Source organism: Natator depressus, chromosome 4 (assembly GCF_965152275.1).
Source record: "Natator depressus isolate rNatDep1 chromosome 4, rNatDep2.hap1, whole genome shotgun sequence".
NCBI lineage: Eukaryota > Metazoa > Chordata > Testudines > Cheloniidae > Natator > Natator depressus.
This window is the reverse complement of record NC_134237.1, coordinates 122,283,414-122,302,220: the sequence shown is the minus strand read 5'-3', so window position 1 is coordinate 122,302,220 and position 18,807 is coordinate 122,283,414. Positions and strand designations below refer to the sequence as shown.

Here is an 18,807-nt window from a genome sequence, read left to right as displayed (position 1 = left end):
AACTCCAAAACAATGTCATGTGTGTCTTTGTTTTCTAATGAAGATCTAAAATTAATGCATGCAGATATTCATTACTTTCTATCCTTACAGCAAAGCAAACACCTCTAAACAGTTTTCAAGTCTTAAGGCTAAAAGCAAAAAAACCTCAGAAGGCTGAAACATCATTAAAAGATGGAAAGAAGAGCCGATTATTTAGACACAAAGTTCAGCATTTTCAATTGTTCTCTGATGTTTAAACCTCCACATATATTACTACTGGTCTGGGATCTTATATTTCAATTGGCCTGCATTTAATCACATTCTATAATATCTAGATGCAACATAAGTACAGAATGTAATCACATGGGCCACTGGAGAGCATGAGAAGCAAAATCGTTCATGTCAGTAGAGAAAAGACTATCAGTGTAAATTATACATGGAGATTCAGACAATAGGGGTAACATTTTGAACCATTTACAAGATACTACAAATATTTACATAGCATGCCTTACAGTATTTCTAGGGGTTCAAGCTCTCAACTGGGGTTCAAACTCCATAGTGTTGGTGGATACAACTGGAAGTTCAGTAGTGGTTAAATAACTTATTCCCATACAGAGGTCTTGACTATTCACTGGCCACTCTTGGCTCCCTTCACATGACTAGTACATTTCCAAATCAAATTCTATCAGACAGTATTTTCTCCCTCTTTAAAGGGAACCACTCATCTTAGCTCAGGAGAAAGATTTGCAATGCCTATGGTCATCTCTGTCCAGTATATGTCTCAAGTCAAGAATGGTCATATAGTCATGACCAAGCCTCTTTTCCTACCTTGGATAGAAAAACAACAGTCAAGAGATTGTTCCTTAGGTCTGTAGCTTCTCCCTAGAGGAAGAGGTTTTTTAAATGTAAACTAACTTTTTCTCTTGTGGGAGGGGTCAGTCTTACCTCAGGTGGCAAACCTAGATTAGATTTAGAATTTGGCAGGCAAAAAGGTACAATATACCATGGATCAGAATATATAGAAATGTTATGCATTTCACAACCAAATCCCACCCTTAACCTGAAACGTTCTTATGTTTGTGGATTTAAATCACTGAATATTAAGGATATAAATGCACATATTGTGTTTTTTCTTTTTAATAAAGGGTGTAGGAGGACACATTCCATTAACTTGTAGTGTTTTTACCCTTGATATGATTTATTGTTTATAGTCCAGATGATTAAACATTTAACAGGGTTCAAAAAAAGACAGTGCAGACTTACAAACGTCAAATATTTTAAAGTACTTAATACTTTTAACAGAGGTTATGCTCTTATTCATTTAAAGATGAAAGGTAATCAAATACAATTTTACAGTTAAAAACAAATTTAAAATGTTATTTATACACTAAAAATAATTTTACCTGCAGTTATAAAAATAGTCAGTCTTAATTTGCTTCCCTTTACCAAATACATATTATAAACATATCTGTATATGACCTGAAAGCAAGAAGAACTGCTGCTCCCATCAGGATCCAGATCCAATGGACACAGCAGAGAAAAGGCATCATAACTGTGTGCAATCACATTAAATTTTCTTTAATCTGTAGTAAGTTTCCTATATAGTTTGCTACACATATCTTGGGGTTGCAGTTGATGAGTCAAAAAATCTCTCTCATTAAAAATTTAATAATTCTGGCAGAGTTATTAAAACATTCTGAAATTTGTGTTACTACAAATTCTAGAGTGAGCCAAAAAAAGAAACAGATCATAGCAGATTAATTATCTGCTAAACACAAACATCCTTGGGACACCCTGCTAAAAAAGGCAAGTTCAAAACTCTTGCTCTTAGAGCGTCAAGATTCTAGGAAGAGTTTGAAAGAATAGCAAGAAGGGGAAAGAAGGGCAATCAATTAATCCAAAGGATTTTGGACAGTTTGTAGAAAAAAAATGCAGACACACTTGGTCTATAATCAAACATGCTGTCACTTTTGCACAACTGCACCTTACGTCCTCTCAAAGGATCGCAGGACAGAAATTACTGTAAAATTTTACTATTAGGAAAACCATCCGCTTCACACATGAAGAGGATTTCATAACATCTGAAGACAAAGGAAAAGCACATCATGGAAGCAGGAATCTGCATTTTACTCTGCACATTAAGTAATAGAGGGTAATATGTAGTCTAGCAGTATCTAGATACTTAATGCATTCCCTCTCTCTTGTAAAGCAAACCCTCAAAACCGAAGTATGAACCCAAAGTCTCTGTATGCCAAAAGCTATACAGGGGCTTACAGTCTGTTCTTGATAAGGCTAATAATGATATATTAGTTTATCAAAACAGTTTGTTTTTCCATTGAATCATAAAAAGTCTACACTAAATATGTCCACATCTTAACAGTAGAACAAAGATGCATTTAATGTTTAATCCTCTAGACCAATGGTTTGAGCCTGAGACTGATGCTCTAGCTTCTCCACAATAGCTTTCAAATAGTCTTCATCTTTGAAAAAATACACATACAATTTTCTTTCCATCTGATGCAGTGTATTTGTCTCTAAAACCTTTCGTTTGGCCTTTACATCAGCAAGAAGATCCATAATAAGCTGATTTAGTTTATTTAAGTTCACTTCTAGTTGATAAAGTTGCTCTGTTAGTTCCTAACAGAAAGAAAGAAAGAAAAAAGGAAAGTTTATTACATTTGCGTTGTTGATACATTAATTCAAACTAAAATATAAAACAAATTAAGTTTTGGAGGCAGGTTTGCACAGCACACAGGATATGCCTAATGAAAAGAAGCAAAAGTACAAGGTAATGAATGTCATTTGATTTATAGAGCTCATCTGGGCCAGACTGTAATACCCTTACTCACACTGAGTAGTATCTTACTTTACAAATAGTCCCACTCAACTAAGTGAGATTACAAATAGAGACAGCTAGTACTTAATGTGAACAAGAGTATCAGAATCTATCCATCTGTTTTGTATTGGATCAAGACGGTAGAACAATTTTACTCACATTAAAAGTGGTTACAATTCTACAAACTACTCCTCACACTTAGACAAAAATAATACTTTGTAGATTTAAACTGGAACCAGATTATTGGCACCTGTATTTTTCCATCTTTCACTGCTTCATAGCTTGAATTAATCTTAATTTTTTTTAGCGCAGGTAGGCTATTCATTTTATTATGTTATAAGCACTCAATGCAAATGTCTTGTTATTACTATTTGTATTATCATGGAGCCTAGTCACTGGCCAGGACCACATTAGGAGGGGGTGTGTTGTGCAGGAGGGGGCTCATGGCAAGGGGTTGGGGTGCAGGGTGTGTGGCAAGGGGCTCAGGGCAGGGGATTCGGGTGCCTGAGGGGTGCGGGCTCTGGCCTGGCACCACTTACCTCGAGCGGCTCTGGAATGGCAGTAGCGCGCAGCAGGGCTCAGGCAGGCTCCCTGCCTGCCCTGGCCCCATGCCGCTCCCAGAAGCGGTCAGCATGTCTGGCAGCGGCTCCAGGGGAGGGGAGGCTGGCGGCTCCGCTGCACGCTGCCCTCACCTGTGGGTACCACCCCCGAAGCTCCCATTGACCACGGTTCCCTGATCCCGGCCAGTGGGGGCGGTGCCTGCAGGTGAGGACAGTGCACGGAGTCCTCTGACCCCCACCCCGCCAGTGGCCGCAGGGACATGGTGCCGGCCGCTTCTGGGAGCGGCACAGGGCCAGGGCAGGCAGGGAGCCTGCCTTAACCTCTCTGCACCACAGGGCTGTCAATCCTGTGGGCCGGACTGAAAGCCCTGATGGGCCGGATCCGGCCGGCGGGCCATAGTTTGCCCTCCCCTGCACTATATGAACACAGAACAAAGACATTCTTAGAAAGAGTTGCTGCCAGGAAAAATTATTACTATAGATTGTTAAAGTGATAGTGTAACATTATCTTTCAGCCCATAGATTTCCATCAAACCATACCACAGTAGCAGGAAAGAAACATCTTAAGTTTTTCTATTAGAAATTCATAGATGCAATTTATGACATAATATACTCTGATGAAACACATACCCTACAAAGAGGTATACATCAGTTGTTAAGCTGCCATGGCTAATGATGACCTATATATGATCATTACACATTTGGAAAAAAGCTACTTTTACTTCTTTAATACTAAAGGAAGTATTAATTCGTGAAATAGATAAAAATATATTACATTACATGTTCAGACCCTTTTGTCTGTATAACTAATCATTTGCAAAATATGCTTACTAATGTAGCAATAGCTGTAATTCTACAATAAGGACTTACCTGGTTACTAAGCAAGATCTGATTTCCTCCCCAATACAGAGAGTCACAAAGTGCATCTAAATCACTATCCAGCTTAGACAAAAAGAGAAATTGTTCTTGAGAAGATACTGCTAGCTGATCTTGCACTGAAGTAATGTCTTGCTTTAATTTCTGAGCCATTTGTTGAATGCCTTCATGTGTTCTGAACAATTGTTGTTTCGGATTCTCTCCTTCCAAAAGCTGGTATAGCCTACAGTGACAAAAATTTGAGATGCAGCGTTCATCTTAAAAAATTCAGTACACATTTATGCCATCAGTTGATTAGTTAAGACAGAGCTTTTGCACATTCATCTCTGGGAAGTCATTCTGCTGAAAAGGTAAGTACAGTCCTGCCCAACAATGTCAGAATTATGCGTCTTGCTAACTTCTGAGCTGCTCCTGGTCACTTCTAGGACCACCCTAATTTTTTGGTTTAAGCCTTGGTTGGTAGGAGATGGAAATATTTCAAGCTACAATTAAAGGGACACTGTCATCTTGAAATCTAGTCTATTAAAAACAATTAGTTTAAAAGTAGTCTGAGGACAGTACACCTACCCAAGTCCCACTGCCAATTTTTGTGCTTTAGCAAGCATTTTCTTATATTTGAAAAATAACTCTCCCTGAGAAAAAAAACCTACACAAACAAGAAAAAAAGACTGTATAAAAAGGTAAGCAGTGAAACTAGCTACAAAGTACTTTCAAATACATTAAAAAAAAAAAAATCAGAAAAATGTTTGTCCTCTATTCAGTTGCTGTAATCTTAGGAATTACTTGTTTAATAGATGGTAAAACGGATTCTGACAGGAGTGAATTTTAAGATAATTCTCTAATGGCAGTAATTTTTAAGTATCCCTAAAAATATAGAGTACTTGTGAATTTGTAACACATGTTCCTTCCTGTAAATGGTAGAACTCTACATACTCAACCGCTAACCTATTTAAAATGGTATTCTTTACTTTTGGGACACTGATGCATCTGAATTTGGTACACTGTTACTGCTCTATGTTGCCATAAATTCTACTATTTTAGCAATACAATCAAAAATTGAATTAATTAACAGTATTAAAGATTTTCTTTTATCACTTAGTAGTTTATAGATCTGTAGAATAAAATTACCTTGCACTTCTCTAGCATCCCAACCCACTCATACTGCTGTACCTGCTAATCTGAATCAAAACAAAGCCAGTTTTGTACATTAGGGCCTACATTTTCAAATTGGGGTGCCTAAATCTCAGTCCCTATTTTGACACCAAATAAAATACGACCTAATTTTCCAAGAGTGCTGTGCAACTGTAGTTCACACTCACTTCAGTGGAAATGGGAGATTCTCAGTATCTCTGTAAATCAATCTACTTTTGGACCTTGACATACCTGCCATGAATCCATACTAATCTTCATTAAATTTTCAACATGGCATTTATAACTAAATATGAAGAGGGAACTAGTCCAAAGCTAATATTTTAATTGACTGTATCATTGAGGGGACAGCAGTTACTCAGAAAATAATGATGTCTCCTATATTGTGTTGCATTCTTATAGCATTAGGTGGGAGAAAAAAATGTATGTAATCATGTTATTAAAGATTGTACAGTAGACCCTCAGAGTTATGAGCACCTCAGGAACGAAGACTAACTCTGAACAAAACGTTATAGCTGTTCTTTCAAAAGTTTACAAGTGAACATTGACTTAATACAGCTTTGAAAGTTTACTATGCAGAAGAAAAAAGCTGCTTTTAAGCATCTTAAATCAGGGGTTCTCAAACTGGGGATCGGAGCCTCTCAGGGAGTCACGAGGTTATTACGTGGGGGGTCGCAACTTGTCAGCCTTCTCCCCAAACCCCGCTTTGCATCCAGCATTTATAATGGTGTTAAACATATAAAAACATTTTTATATATTTAAGGGGGTGTCAGACTCAGCAGCTTTCTGTTTGAAAGGGGTCACGAGTAGAAAAATTTGAGAACCATTGATTTAAGTGAAGCAAGCACAGAAACAGTTCCCTTACTCTGTCAAATTACTTAAAAAAACTCAAGTACAGCTCAGTACTGTGTTAAACAATTTTTTTTATTTTTTTTTTAGTTTTTCATCTCTGCTGCTACCTGATTGCATACTTCTAGTTCCAAATGAGACATGTGGTGGACTGGTGAGTTCGTAACTCTGAGGTTCTACTGTAGCGGTTCTCAACTTATTTACTATTGTGGACCGCATCCAATACTACTTGTATGGCCCTGAGGATGTCACATGGGCCAGAGCTCTGTGCTGACTGGGCCTCAGGTTGAGAATCACTGTTCTACAGTATCATAGTTACTGCTAACTGCAAACACTCAAAACTCATGAGTCATGCCCCCCAAAATCATAAGATATGCGTTTTACAAATATGTCTAATTTTTAAGCCAAAGGTTCTTTTCATGTGCCTTTTGGTTTCTGAGCCTTTAGGGTGCACTCTATTCTTGTTTTCAAGCTTTTCTGCACAACCATGAGGACTTCATTGTTGTTTTTAAATGAAAAGTGAGATTTTTATGTAATACTCGGATTCAAAAAGTTGAGGCTTTAAGTAAAACCCAAATACCATGAGACTCAAGTTATGAATATACATGCAGTTTTACCAAGGGAGCAGAATTAAAATTGTACAGGGAACCATAAATCCAACTTCTCTTATCTTCTGAGAGCTTCACCATAACCAAAGTGTTCTTTTAATATAGTTATTTTGTTATGTATTTTAATAGGTTTTTTTTTTTAAAAGGTAAAAATAAGTCTATAAATATACAATTGGAACAAAAGCTCCCAATGTGTCTCATCAGCAGGGTTTGAATCCTGAACCTACAGCACCCCACCACATTCCGACCACTTGAGCTACAGGACTAGATAGCTATATCAGCTAAAAGCAGGAGAATCCTATTATTCCAATGTAGGGCGGTGGTCACTGGGGCTATGTTGGGCCTGGAAGTATTTGGGGGGAGCCAAACCCAGTTCTGTACCCCCCTCAGAGATGGGAATGATCCTGCCCCCGATGGTAAACTAAAGGGGTGGGATTGGGCTGATGGAGTCTCATACTTGATCCAAGGGGCAGTTCATTCCAGCCTGGTACTCGCCGTCTTTACCCTGCTCTAGCTGGTACTAGGTATTCCCAGTTCAGTGTGTTCTGCTACCCCAACTGTAGCATGGGCCTGGCCTTAGAACAGTCACACTCAGTTATTCTGGCATGCTGCTAAAGTATTCCGGAGCAATACCATGGAAAGCAGGGAAATGGCAATTTGAACTATTTCAGCCAAATCCAAACAGAATTTCACAGGACAAGTAAAAGCAAGTCTCTAGCCACAGGGATTTGTCCCTGGTAGGAATTTTAAAGGCCTCTTGCAGTTAGAGTGTCTCAGTAAGAGATTGCAAGAAGATTATAATGGCAAATGGTAGGCAACTTACACTGAGATCTACTAGCTCCCACATAATACTTCATATAAAAGTTTGACAACCACTGTACAACATTTACCTATGAGAGACATCATCCCTTGAATCAATAGTGTTCCTTGGTACTGCATGCCGAGATATAAGTGGGTCAGACATCATCTCCAGTCTCTGTTCTAGGGCCTTGCTGCTCTGTTTCAGATCTTGTATTATGTTTTCGAGTTGACGATGGATATCCCGATGTTTCCTCAATTCAATTTCATAAGCTAGCTGAAGAAGTTCAAATGATGCTTTCTGTTTTAGCAACTGATTGCATACTTGATCTTGTCTTGATGTATAGTAGTCCTGTCTAGCAATCTGCAAATCAAAATCGCCTTTCACCACAGGCATGTTCAATAGCTGTGCATTCTCCTTCACCAGGGAAGGCAGTATTTCATTATTTATTTGAGTTAGCTGTTTTTTTATTTTTGAAATTTCACTGTTTAAACTACAGATTCTAGCCTCAAGGTGTTCTTCTTTTCCAAAAGTCTACAAAAAGCAAAAGTACTTGTAAGAATATATTCAAAGACGACTAACATTTTTATTCATGTTCCATGCATTTCCCATTTTCCCTAAAGAATTTAGTTTTACCTCCATATTAAGGATCATACAATTAACAAGTCAAATGGAAAATAGCTGAGGAGATGTAAGATTAAGGAAAGACCCAAAGAAATATTTCCATAGGACTGTGGAAAGTAATCAGATATTTTATTACAGAGATAAAAAATAGATTCAAATATGAATATTTCAATACCTACTAATGGATTCTAGCTTAGAACATTAAAGTGTTATAATTTAAACCATTTGCTGCTGGCAGTTAATGAGAAAGGTGTGTTGAACAAAATATATATTAAATTTTGCATAGTGAAAATCCTTCAGGTACAAATACGACAACTAACATGCCCAGCTGATGGAAGCTAGTTTACAATGGGTTCACAACACTCCTGATAGCAGAAGCTGTGTCTTTTTCATGAAGACTTATCAGGGTCGTCTCAGTTACTCATCCATAAATAGAAATACTGTACATGAATTAATGTGATGGCTACAAGTCACTTCTCTCTGGCATTGACTGGGGAAATGGTGGGTGATTTGAGATTCTCTTTTCAGCTAAATTTTAATGTTATGGCTCTCACCATCTATACTTTCCCCCAACCAGTTTGTTTGTGTGTCTTGTAGTAACGTGACATGTAGATTCTAACTCTCTGAACAATAAATGTCTTATTTGTCTGTACAGTGCCCCAATCCTATTATAAAACAAATAATGATGATTTAATCTCAAGAGATGCAGTGTCTGAGCTTTTGAAAATACACCTGAGGTGCCAAAAATACGTTCTGGAAATTCAGAAATTCTTCTGCAACCACCATCAGCCTCACAGCTGGTTGTATGGGGACTGGATCCTCTATTTCCCAGTAACACTAGATGGAGCAGTCAAGAAAACCTTTGTCTTTATATTTGCGTACAACTATCTTAAAGTATGCTGTTTTCAGTAAGCACAAGAAGGACTGATCAAAACAATAGCTCATGTTTTACACAACAAGAAACTCTAAAGAGACTAAACTTCCAAAATCAAGTGGATCAGACTACATAGAAAGATTACAGGCTGATGACTCTACGGTCACATGGAAATCTGGCATAATCTAATAATTACAAAAAAACTTGGAACAAGCAAGACTGGAATCAAAAATAATTCAAAGAAATTATGGAACTTTTCCATTATTTAGCTAACACGACTGATTCCAAATTCAGGTTCAAAACCCTACGACTTCTGTAACATGAATAGGCTGCAACATAATCCTACACCATAAACTGCATAAAATTGAAGATCCAGATTTCTACCCTAAATCTGCCACCATTTGTTGAATCAAAGTGGTAGAAAATTATGGAAGTAAAATCAGAGGACAGAACAGTTGAGTTCAGAGTTTTGTCAATTAATACCTGCTCTGATGTCCAGACAGCACACCATGCAGCATATTTAATCACATTTTCAGACTGGTTTTCTAAATGTTTCATAATAAACTAGGTGCTGAAGCTAAAACATTAGCATATCAGTCTCTAAGGCTAGATTAAAAAAAATGGTCATTTGTCAGCTCAGCTATTGTGTTTGTATTTTACTTAGAATTGGCAGCTTTTCATCTTAGACAATGTGAGCCTTTTTATGTCTGAGAAGTAAATACAATTAAATGTGAATCACAATGTATGTGTGTTAAACACTGTTTTTTAATACCTAAGTTTTTCAGAACAATGAAAATCACAACCACCGAAGGTAGTGCCCGATGACCTCGTTCACAACAATGCTAGCTGTCTCTGTGCTGCTGAGGAAAGGAGTAGGAACTGGCAGACATGTTCTTATCCAAGACAACAAAACTTTTTACAACCATGTTTTGCAGTCTCTCTTACCAGAACCACAGTCCTACTCATCAATCATTATTAAGGCTCCGTGTTTGTCACAGAGGTCACAGATTCTGCAACTTTCCAGGATCTCCAAGACGTCTGCAGCAGCACCGCGTGGCTGGCCCAGGAGCTGCCTGAGCAGCTCAGTCAGCCCCGGGGTCAGTCGTACTGACTGCTGCTGGGGCAGTCTCTGTCCCACCCCCCAACTCCAGCAGCAGGAGTTTGAGTGTGAGGGGGCTCAGGGCTTGGAGCTGCTGCTTACCTGGGTGGGGGCTCCTCTCCCTCAGCTCCTGTAGCTCCACATGCTGCCTGTGCCAGCAGCCAGGCATGGCCCCACAGCTCCCATTGACTAAGGTTCCTGTGAACTTTTGTTTTCTGCCCATGATCTGTCCATGACTTTTACTAAAAATACCCGTGACTAAAACGTAGCCTGAACCATTATGCCATTTGGAAACAATTCTTACGGTACCAGATAAATAACCAAGGTTTTAAAGTTGTATGGTGGGGAGGGAAATCACCACCACACTTTCATAAGGTGATTCCAAAATGACTAGAGTTTTATTTTGGAAATTTTTTGAGATACCAGTCTTATCCAACCCATCCTTTCCTCTTGGTTCTGTATGTAGTGTTTTCCATTAGTAGTGTGGCATGGCCTCCAATCCGATTCCCTCAGGCCAACCCAGCTCCCTTGCACACACACTCCTGCCTTACAAATTAGCTCCCCATGCCAAACCTCCCAAACAAAATGTTTCCTTCCGTCAGCCAAACTTTTGCAGACACATCTGATCCTTGTTTCCCCCCCACTTTCCCAGCCACCAGACTTCTTTCTCTCAAGGAACGATGGCTCCTCTGTGAAAGTCAAGGGACATCTAGAACTACCATTCCAAAAAGTAAACAAACAGAAAATCCTGAATGGTGTGATCAATATAGGAAGATAAAATCTTTTTAGTCAAACAGAATCCTATTTGTGATTAGCCAGATTCAAAACAGTAATTTGTAACTTTAAAATAGGAAACATTTTCCTGCCCCTTTTTCTTGTTTAGCATAACTTTTTAATACCTGCCACACCCCATCTACCTTTTGTGTGAAGAATTTTTAATTTTTGCCCAACATGCAACAAAAAATTTTAAACTCAACCTCTACTTGTATTCATATATTATATACATGCAGTAGGCTCTCCATTCTGTCATATAGTATCGATCAAATGAAATCAACTGTACATAATCAAAGGACCAACCAGCTATTTAAAAATATTTCTAGAATTACTACATTTATAGAAAGCTAGCAAATGTGGTACTACCACCATTTGATACCTAAGAAATTATATTTTGCTAAATGCACCAGAATCCGGTGATATTTCATAACAATTAAAATTTGTTATTACTACTAAAGGAATACAATTCAAGTTAAAAAGTGAGTAATCGTCAGTTATTCTTTTGTTAAATCCAAAACAACAAGTCTAGGTTTTGTTTAGACTTCCACTAGATTACATAATTCTCTTTAACAGCTTACCTTGTTCTTTAAGGATTGAAGATTATTCTCTGCCCATTGTACAGCTGAGTTTATGCTTATATCTTTAGCTTTCAGTTGAATCAGCTGATGTTGAGCACAAATATATGCCATCTGCAGCCTAGCCATCTCAAGTCTCTCCTTGCAGACTTCATTGTTCTCATCACAAATTAATGGTTTGCTTATATCTACAAGTTGGAAATTTTCTTCATTTGAGCTCTCAACCAATTCTGATATACCTTGAAAAAACTGTTTTTTTGTGTATGAAGTAAGTGCTGCAGTGCTTTTCTCTTCCTGACACAAATATTTATCCAAGGCAAGTTGGGATAAAAATACTGGATGAGGACCTAACCCTTGTTCTGAGTCAGAAAAGGTGAAGAAAAAGGTCAACTTCTTAACTCCTTCAGTAAGAGAGTGAAGTTCATTATTTATCTTAGTATTTACAGCATTGAAAATTCCTTGTCCCTCTTTCAGAATTTTAGCTGCTTGTTCTGCTTTATCATTTAACTTCAGTGACATATGGCTGTTTGTTGAGGCCATCATTTGAAGCTTATTACGACGATGAATGTTTAGGTTTTTAATTTTCTGAAGAGCTTGAAACTCTTCCTCTAGCTTCTGAAGTTCTCCTTCTTCCATGCTACTTGATTTTGAATCAAAGGTTTTGCAGGTTTTAAGAACTTCATCCAAAGCCTCTTCTTCTAAAATAGGCTTGCCAGATTTAAGAAGAGCATCAAAAGCTTGCAGTTCTTTTTCAGCTAACACATGCTGCTCATTCACATTTCCACAAAACCATACCAAAAATGATTTATCTTCCACAGTTTCAAACAACCAGTCAAAGTCTTCTCCATTAAGTTGAGCAGCTTTTGGATAACCAACTTTCTTCAGAGTTTCCACAAATTGATTTCCACTGTTCATGATTATAAGTAACACTTTTGCTATGAATATAAAGATCTACAAGCAGCCTTAAAAAAATATCCAAACACAAGGAAAATCTGGAGTCTGTCTGCTAGCCCAATGGTAAATAAAAAAAAGAAGTTGTTTAAAATACGTATACAGTGATTTTAATAAGAAAGGCACTGCACAGAAAAAAGCAAGTGTCAGATCACAAATAAGGAAATACCATGCTAATAGGATTTGCACAGTGTATATCAATTCTCCCATTTACAAAACTGAATTAGCCATCCCTGAATTATAATAATTGCTTTCTAAATATAACCATTTAACAAAAATATTTTCAGTTGCTTTGCAATTTTGATGCCAAGTGAAGTCCCAACACTTGCTTAAGTTCACTACTGTGAGTAGTCCCACTGATTTTAGTGGGATTTCTCAGTGTTAGTCAAGTTAAGCAAGTAAGTATTTGCAGGATTACAGCCTAAGAAAGTAGTGCACTTTTATGCAAAACTGCTTGATTTAAATTAAAAGCTTTCCCTACAATCCAGACCTACAACTAGATATCCTAGAATCACAGCAACATTTTAAAACATGGTATTTAAGAACAGATATCCGATAAAGTGTAAAATCTACCAATATTATATAATGTGATAAAATACAAAAAAGTCAGTTACCTTTCACTTCAAAGTATTACTTAAGATTTTTCCTTCAGCCCCTAGAAATGTGTCCTTTAAAACCTTTTTATTTTTCTCTTAATACTCCAATGTTCATCAATTATTTCCTGTTTGGGGACAGGGAAGAAGATTTCAGTAAAGCCACTTTGAATGATTAAGAATAACAAGAGCTGTCAATTGTGTGGTGGTGGGGGACGGCGGGGGGGTAGGTGCACATATAACCCACAGGCCTCCTGGTTGTGGTGTTCTGTCCCATCTAGTGACACTGGGACCCCTTAGAGAGGTTCTCTCTCCCTCCACCCCACTCTCCTGCCGATTGTAAGGAGAGTGATCACTTTAGATAAGCTATTACCAACAGGAGAGTGGGTTTGTTTGGGGGGGAGAAAACCTGGATCTGTGCTGGAAATGGCCCACCTTGATTATCATACACATTGTAAGGAGAGTGATCACTTTAGATAAGCTATTACCAGCAGGAGAGTGGGGTGGGGGGAGAGAAAACTTTTTGTAGTGATAAACACCCATTTTTTCATGATTTGTGTGTATAAAAACAAATGTCTTCTGTATTTTCCACAGTAGACATCCGATGAAGTGAGCTGTAGCTCACGAAAGCTTATGCTCAAATAAATTGGTTAGTCTCTAAGGTCCCACAAGTACTCCTTTTCTTTTTGCGAACACAGACTGACATGGCTCTTACTCTGAAACAAGCAAAGAGACACTTTAAAAAATCCGGGATTATAAAATCCTTCAAGACTTCATGACCCTCCTAAAAAACAAGCGACAAACCCACTCCTATTAGTCAGTCTGAAGGCCCCTTTCACTCAGCCAAGCAGCCCACCCCCGACAACAGCCGCAGCGGCTGCCACCACAGGCACGGGCAGCTCAGCCGACGGGGCAGGCCTGGCAGGGCAGGAGCGGTGGGAGTCATAACCGCGCCAGGCCCGAAGGTAGCGACGCTGAGTACGACCTGCCCCCCCCCACTCCGGCCGCGAGCGACGCGGCTACCGCGCGCGGGCGCTCCCGGCTTAGCCAGCAGCAGGGGAGGGACTCACGGCCGGCGAGCCACCGCCCCCTCGCGCCGCGCGGGAACGGAGGTCCCTGCCGGCCTGGATGTCGAGAAGCCGCCGCAGACGCCAGCCCAGCCACCCCTCTGCCAGGTACTCACCACACGGCTCGCCCCAGTTCGGAAACAGAACGGCCCAAAAGGGCACCGTGACCTCGCCGTGCCCGAGGGAAAGGCCGGGCCAACGGCCGCGCTGAGGCGAGGGGAAACCGTTAGCGCGGCACCCGCGAGAGCGATTCAAACTCCTGCCACGCGGTGAAAACTGCCCCACCCCGAAGGGACAGGGGGCGGAACGGAGCACGATACCCACCTCGGATTCGCGATACCGCTCTGAGGGGGAAGCACTGGGCGGAGTTATTCGGGGCCTTTGGCAGCCGGCCGGCGCAAGCACCGTACGCCACGATTTCTCCGACACACTGAGCGAGGGGCGGGGGGGGAGACTACACTACCCAGAATGCAACGCTCGCCGGAGAACGCAGCGGCCGGCATCGACTAAACTACCCAGCATGCAAGGTTTCCCCGTCAGCCCGATATGGCAGAGAAACGGCGTGTCCCAGCGCGCGTTCCGTCTCGCGGAGGTGGGGCCGCTGACTGATTTAGGGCTCTCCGCCTTAGGAGCCTGGCGGGTGGGGGGAGGGGTGACAAAGCAAAAGGAACCCATTGGGGTCATTTTTAGGTTCCACGTTGAAATAGGAGAAGTTTGCTACAAAGGGAGCTGAGGCTGCCGGTGCTTAACTCCCATCGGAGCAAAACACCTCAATGCCCTTAGTTCTGAGAACACCTGAGGGGAGAGTAGAGCAGCAACCTGACCTTTTAATCCTAGCTCACTTGGTTCCGTAGCTGTAAGGCATGAAGGACGTGTAGGCACAACAAAAGGTTTTCAGTCCTAAATGTCAAGGCTAAGTTCCCTAAGATTATCAGAGATCAAGGTCTTTTTTTAATTTTTATGTAAGGAGTGCATCTGTGTCATCATCATGGTCCTGTTATGCCCCTGGTATACAAAGCTCCTCCGCTCCTGTGTGTTTCTGGCAAGTCTTTCAGTGGTTCCCCAGCTGTGCGCCAGGTTTTTCAGCTTGGCTTCCACAGCTCTTTGCCATGTTGTTTGTGGATGGCCTTGCTTTTGCTTGCCTTCAGCTGTACATCTTATTGCTACTCTGGTGATGGAATTAGTTTCCTTCCGAAGCCCGTGAACAAGGAACCATCTACAAAATGATGTGGCTTATCAGTGGTAAATGGCAGACACCAATAAATACTCTCATCAGGAACAAACAAAGCCACCCACTAACAACTGAGAAAGAACAAGAAGTGCACTGGACAGAGCATTTCAAAGAATTGCTGACCAGGGAGCCACCTAAAGAGGAAGCAAACATCCAGGAGGCAGAAGAAGATCCTGATATCAACAGAGACATCCCAACTAAGGAAGAGATCATTCAAGCCATCATAGCCTTAAAAAATGGGAAAGCTCCTGGCAAGGATAATTTGAATGCAGAATTGTTCAAGGTAAATCCTAAATTAGCAGTGTCTATCCTGGACCCTCTATTTACATCAGTCTGGGAAAGGGAAAAAGTGCCAGATAAGTGGACCAATGGGCTTATAGTGAAGATACCAAAGAAAGGAACTCTCAGTGATTGTAATAACTGACATGGTATCACACTTTTATCTGTGCCAAGCAAAGTATTCTGTAAGATCATAGTCCAGCATATATCAGAGGCAATCGATAGCATTCTCAGAAAAGAGCAGTCTGGTTTTTGGAAAGGGTGGGGATGCAGAGACCAGATCTTCACTCTACGAAACATAATAGACCAGTGCTTAGAATGGCAACGGCAACTCTACATAAAATATGGTGCAGCTATGTGTTAAAATACAATTTAAAACAATTGACTTCTAAACATTTTCTCAAATATGTATCCACATAATCGTTCTAGCTTTTCCATGTTTGTTACCATTGTGTTTGTGTGAGAAAGTTGATACCCCACTTGACCCATTTCCAATGACATTGTATTATCAGAATTTCCACCAACTGGAGGATCTTGGAGCTGGAAGGAGGGGGTTGGGCAAATTCCCACACCATTGAAATTATGGTTCTGTAGATTTTTATGACCCAAATGACACCTTCCTTACCGTTCTGTACCTAACTTGCATCTGGAGTGAGATTTTTCTTCATTAAACTCCCAGACTAATAGGATACAATTGCAAAACCACTATGTGTTCTTATTTCCATTCCAAGTCTCATAAATGATCTTCACTGAAGTTTGTAAAGAAAAATTGTCAATTATTATTGCCTTTGAAAAAAGGGTGAGTAAATAAAAATAGGTAGCAGATATGAAGGCAAGGCACGTGTATTGTTTTCATTTAACTTGCAGAAGGAAACTAAGCAGGCAAGGGGATGGGGAAAGTCCAAGTAGATGCTCTGCGTCGGAAAGAGAAAGTAGGTTTAGGAATAATACTTTTCTTTATTCTAATAAAGTACTTTGTTCAGTGCTAGGTGAGAGCAATTGCTGTTTCTTACATTGTCTCATTGAAGGCTTTGGCTTTTTGTTGCTTTCAAATGTTTACTATGCAAAACAATGGTTAATACCAACTGAAATGAAAGCATTGAAATAAAAATTTTGAACTTATTTGTAACTATTTAGCAACTTATTTTTTTGCATTTGTCCCAGCAGTCATTTTCAAACAGAAGTGTCGTCACTCTTGCTCACAGCCACATCAGCTTGTAACTTTGGACAAACAGCAGTAGTTAAGGAATTCTTGAAGCAGATCCTTGCTGTATTAGCCATTATCTGGTAATGTGGTGTGCAGAACACGTCATTGTTATGTGGATTCATTTTCATTATAAATGTAGCACTTCTAAGAGGTCTCTAACAATTCTATAATGATACATTTACTATGTAAAACAGTTTGGCAACCAAACCGTAAGCAAAATCTACAGGAACAATAGAGATTCAATGCTGAGACTCTGGTGCTGCTAAAAAATCACAGTGCTTATTATTTTCCTTGCGTGCTGTTGGATACAAATTTTCATATACAGAATATATGTGCCCATATTTTATATTGGGTTTGCTGATTTCCAACCTGAAATGTTAGTGCAGTTGGATTAAACAAACTTTTTTTGTGTAACAGATATTTACCAATATGATTTAGAATGGTAGTGAGAAACTAAAAAAACTGAGAAAGCCAGACTCTAGTGTAAATCTGGAGGTAATTTCTTGATTTATACTGGTATGTAAGGAGCAAAATTTGGCTCTAAAAACAAGTAAATAGAAAAAGGGAGAGGTGTTATGGCATCATTTACATTATTCTATTTCTTCTTCAGGTCCCTATTTACCCTGTCTATCTCTTACTACTAGTGATACTGGTTTAGCTAGTGTAATTACCATACATGATGCACGAAGTTGGCGTGCTTGGAGGGTTAATCTCTTGGACACTGTTTAGAGTAAAGCCCATAGCTGGGCTAATAAAAAATCATTTTAATTATCACTAAGTGGTCTTTGTTCATTACAGGTTTCAGAGTAGCAGCCCTGTTAGTCTGTATTCGCAAAAAGAAAAGGAGTACTTGCGGCTTTATGCATCCAGTGAAGTGAGCTGTAGCTCACGAAAGCTTATGCTCAAATAAATTGGTTAGTCTCTAAGGTGCCACAAGTACTCCTTTTCTTTTTGTTCATTACAAGTTGACATGTTTTCTGTACACACACTAGGAGCCAGGGCAAAGAATGGGAAGAGTAACTTGCTCTCTTGCCCCTTCCCTTCTGTTTCTGCTTCCTTGGCTCTGCTTGCATCAAATTGCAGAGTAGCTATTCCCCACCCTCACAGTGAGGGGGATGAGGGAAGTGGCACTGCAAAAAGCTGTGGAGATGGCTTTCTAGCCTCTTGCAGTGCCACTTACTCTGTCTTGGAGCTGAGCCTTTCATGGACGAGAGGGAAGAAGCCCCTACCCTTTGACCCAGACCCAGCCTGCTTACCCACCTTAGTGCCAGGCCCCATCCCTAGCTCACCCATCAACCCATAATCACCTGGGGGCAGAGGAGTCCCTGGACCAGTATCCTTTGAAACTGAAAAGGATTGTGGAATTGAGAGGGTTATTACAAAAGCTATAGGTAGCATAGAATTTGGAGCAAATCAGTTGAAACATTGCACTAAAACCCCTGTAAACTGGTTATTCTAAAAGAAATTGTTGGCTACATCATCATGAGACTAATCTACCATCTATGGCTCTTTCTCAAATTTAAATTGAGTTGCACAGTGGTATAAAATGTTTGTTTGCCCAATTAATAAATACTTCAAAGTTGTAGGCACTTTAATATTTAACCAGCAAAACAGCCCACCATTAATTGGGAGATCAAATGTATCCTAACTGTAAAGAAAACAAATTATAAATATATTAAAAGATTAGGCCCGTACAATCCACAAATTACATGCTGTTTATGAAAGTATTGTCACATTATCTTTCATTATTCATTATTACCGCAGCTGTCCCGCACTACTCACCTCACCTTAGTACTGCCCCAAAATATGCGAAGGTCAAAATAACAAATTAAGATGATTAAATCCTTTTTTCTATTAAAAATTTATTATAATCTAAT

General features: G+C 39.7%; 2 protein-coding genes across 4 annotated transcripts in view; both read right to left on the bottom strand.

Annotated features, from left to right (window-relative positions):
- The window catches only part of POLN (DNA polymerase nu), a 204,122-nt gene extending 189,760 nt beyond the window's left edge, over window positions 1-14,362 (bottom strand). The window contains exons 1-2 of the mRNA XM_074952070.1: window positions 14,330-14,362; window positions 13,168-13,274 (exon numbers count right to left, since the gene is read on the bottom strand). The gene's annotated coding sequence lies outside the window, so the exon portion shown is untranslated. The remainder of the gene's footprint in view (window positions 1-13,167; window positions 13,275-14,329) is intronic.
- HAUS3 (HAUS augmin like complex subunit 3) lies at window positions 1,168-14,643 on the bottom strand. 3 transcript variants are annotated; one of them, XM_074951804.1, is made up of 6 exons: window positions 14,538-14,643; window positions 13,168-13,274; window positions 11,606-12,608; window positions 7,748-8,190; window positions 4,246-4,474; window positions 1,168-2,616 (listed from the first exon to the last, which is right to left on the bottom strand). In XM_074951804.1, the coding sequence occupies exons 3-6, from the start codon at window positions 12,515-12,517 to the stop codon at window positions 2,383-2,385; spliced, it is 1,818 nt and encodes a 605-aa protein (XP_074807905.1). In that variant the 5' UTR covers window positions 12,518-12,608; window positions 13,168-13,274; window positions 14,538-14,643; the 3' UTR covers window positions 1,168-2,382. The 3 variants fall into 3 exon arrangements, with proteins under 3 accessions (XP_074807905.1, XP_074807904.1, XP_074807906.1); XM_074951803.1 differs by lacking the exon at window positions 14,538-14,643 and having other exon boundaries at window positions 11,606-12,605; window positions 13,168-13,272; XM_074951805.1 differs by lacking the exons at window positions 13,168-13,274; window positions 14,538-14,643 and having other exon boundaries at window positions 11,606-13,032.
- Window positions 14,644-18,807: the final 4,164 nt, after the last annotated feature.

What these genes read in the sequence shown, in the direction of transcription:
- HAUS3 (XM_074951804.1), bottom strand. Translation starts at nt 12,517, where the DNA reads ATGAACAGTGGAAATCAATTTGTGGAAACTCTGAAGAAAGTTGGTTAT. An exon ending in AGGGATGATGTCTCTCATAG is followed by an intron (nt 4,475 to 7,747) that starts GTAAATGTTGTA and finishes TTGTCACTGTAG; the next exon opens with GCTATACCAGCTTTTGGAAG. An exon ending in AGATCTTGCTTAGTAACCAG is followed by an intron (nt 2,617 to 4,245) that starts GTAAGTCCTTAT and finishes TCTTTCTGTTAG; the next exon opens with GAACTAACAGAGCAACTTTA.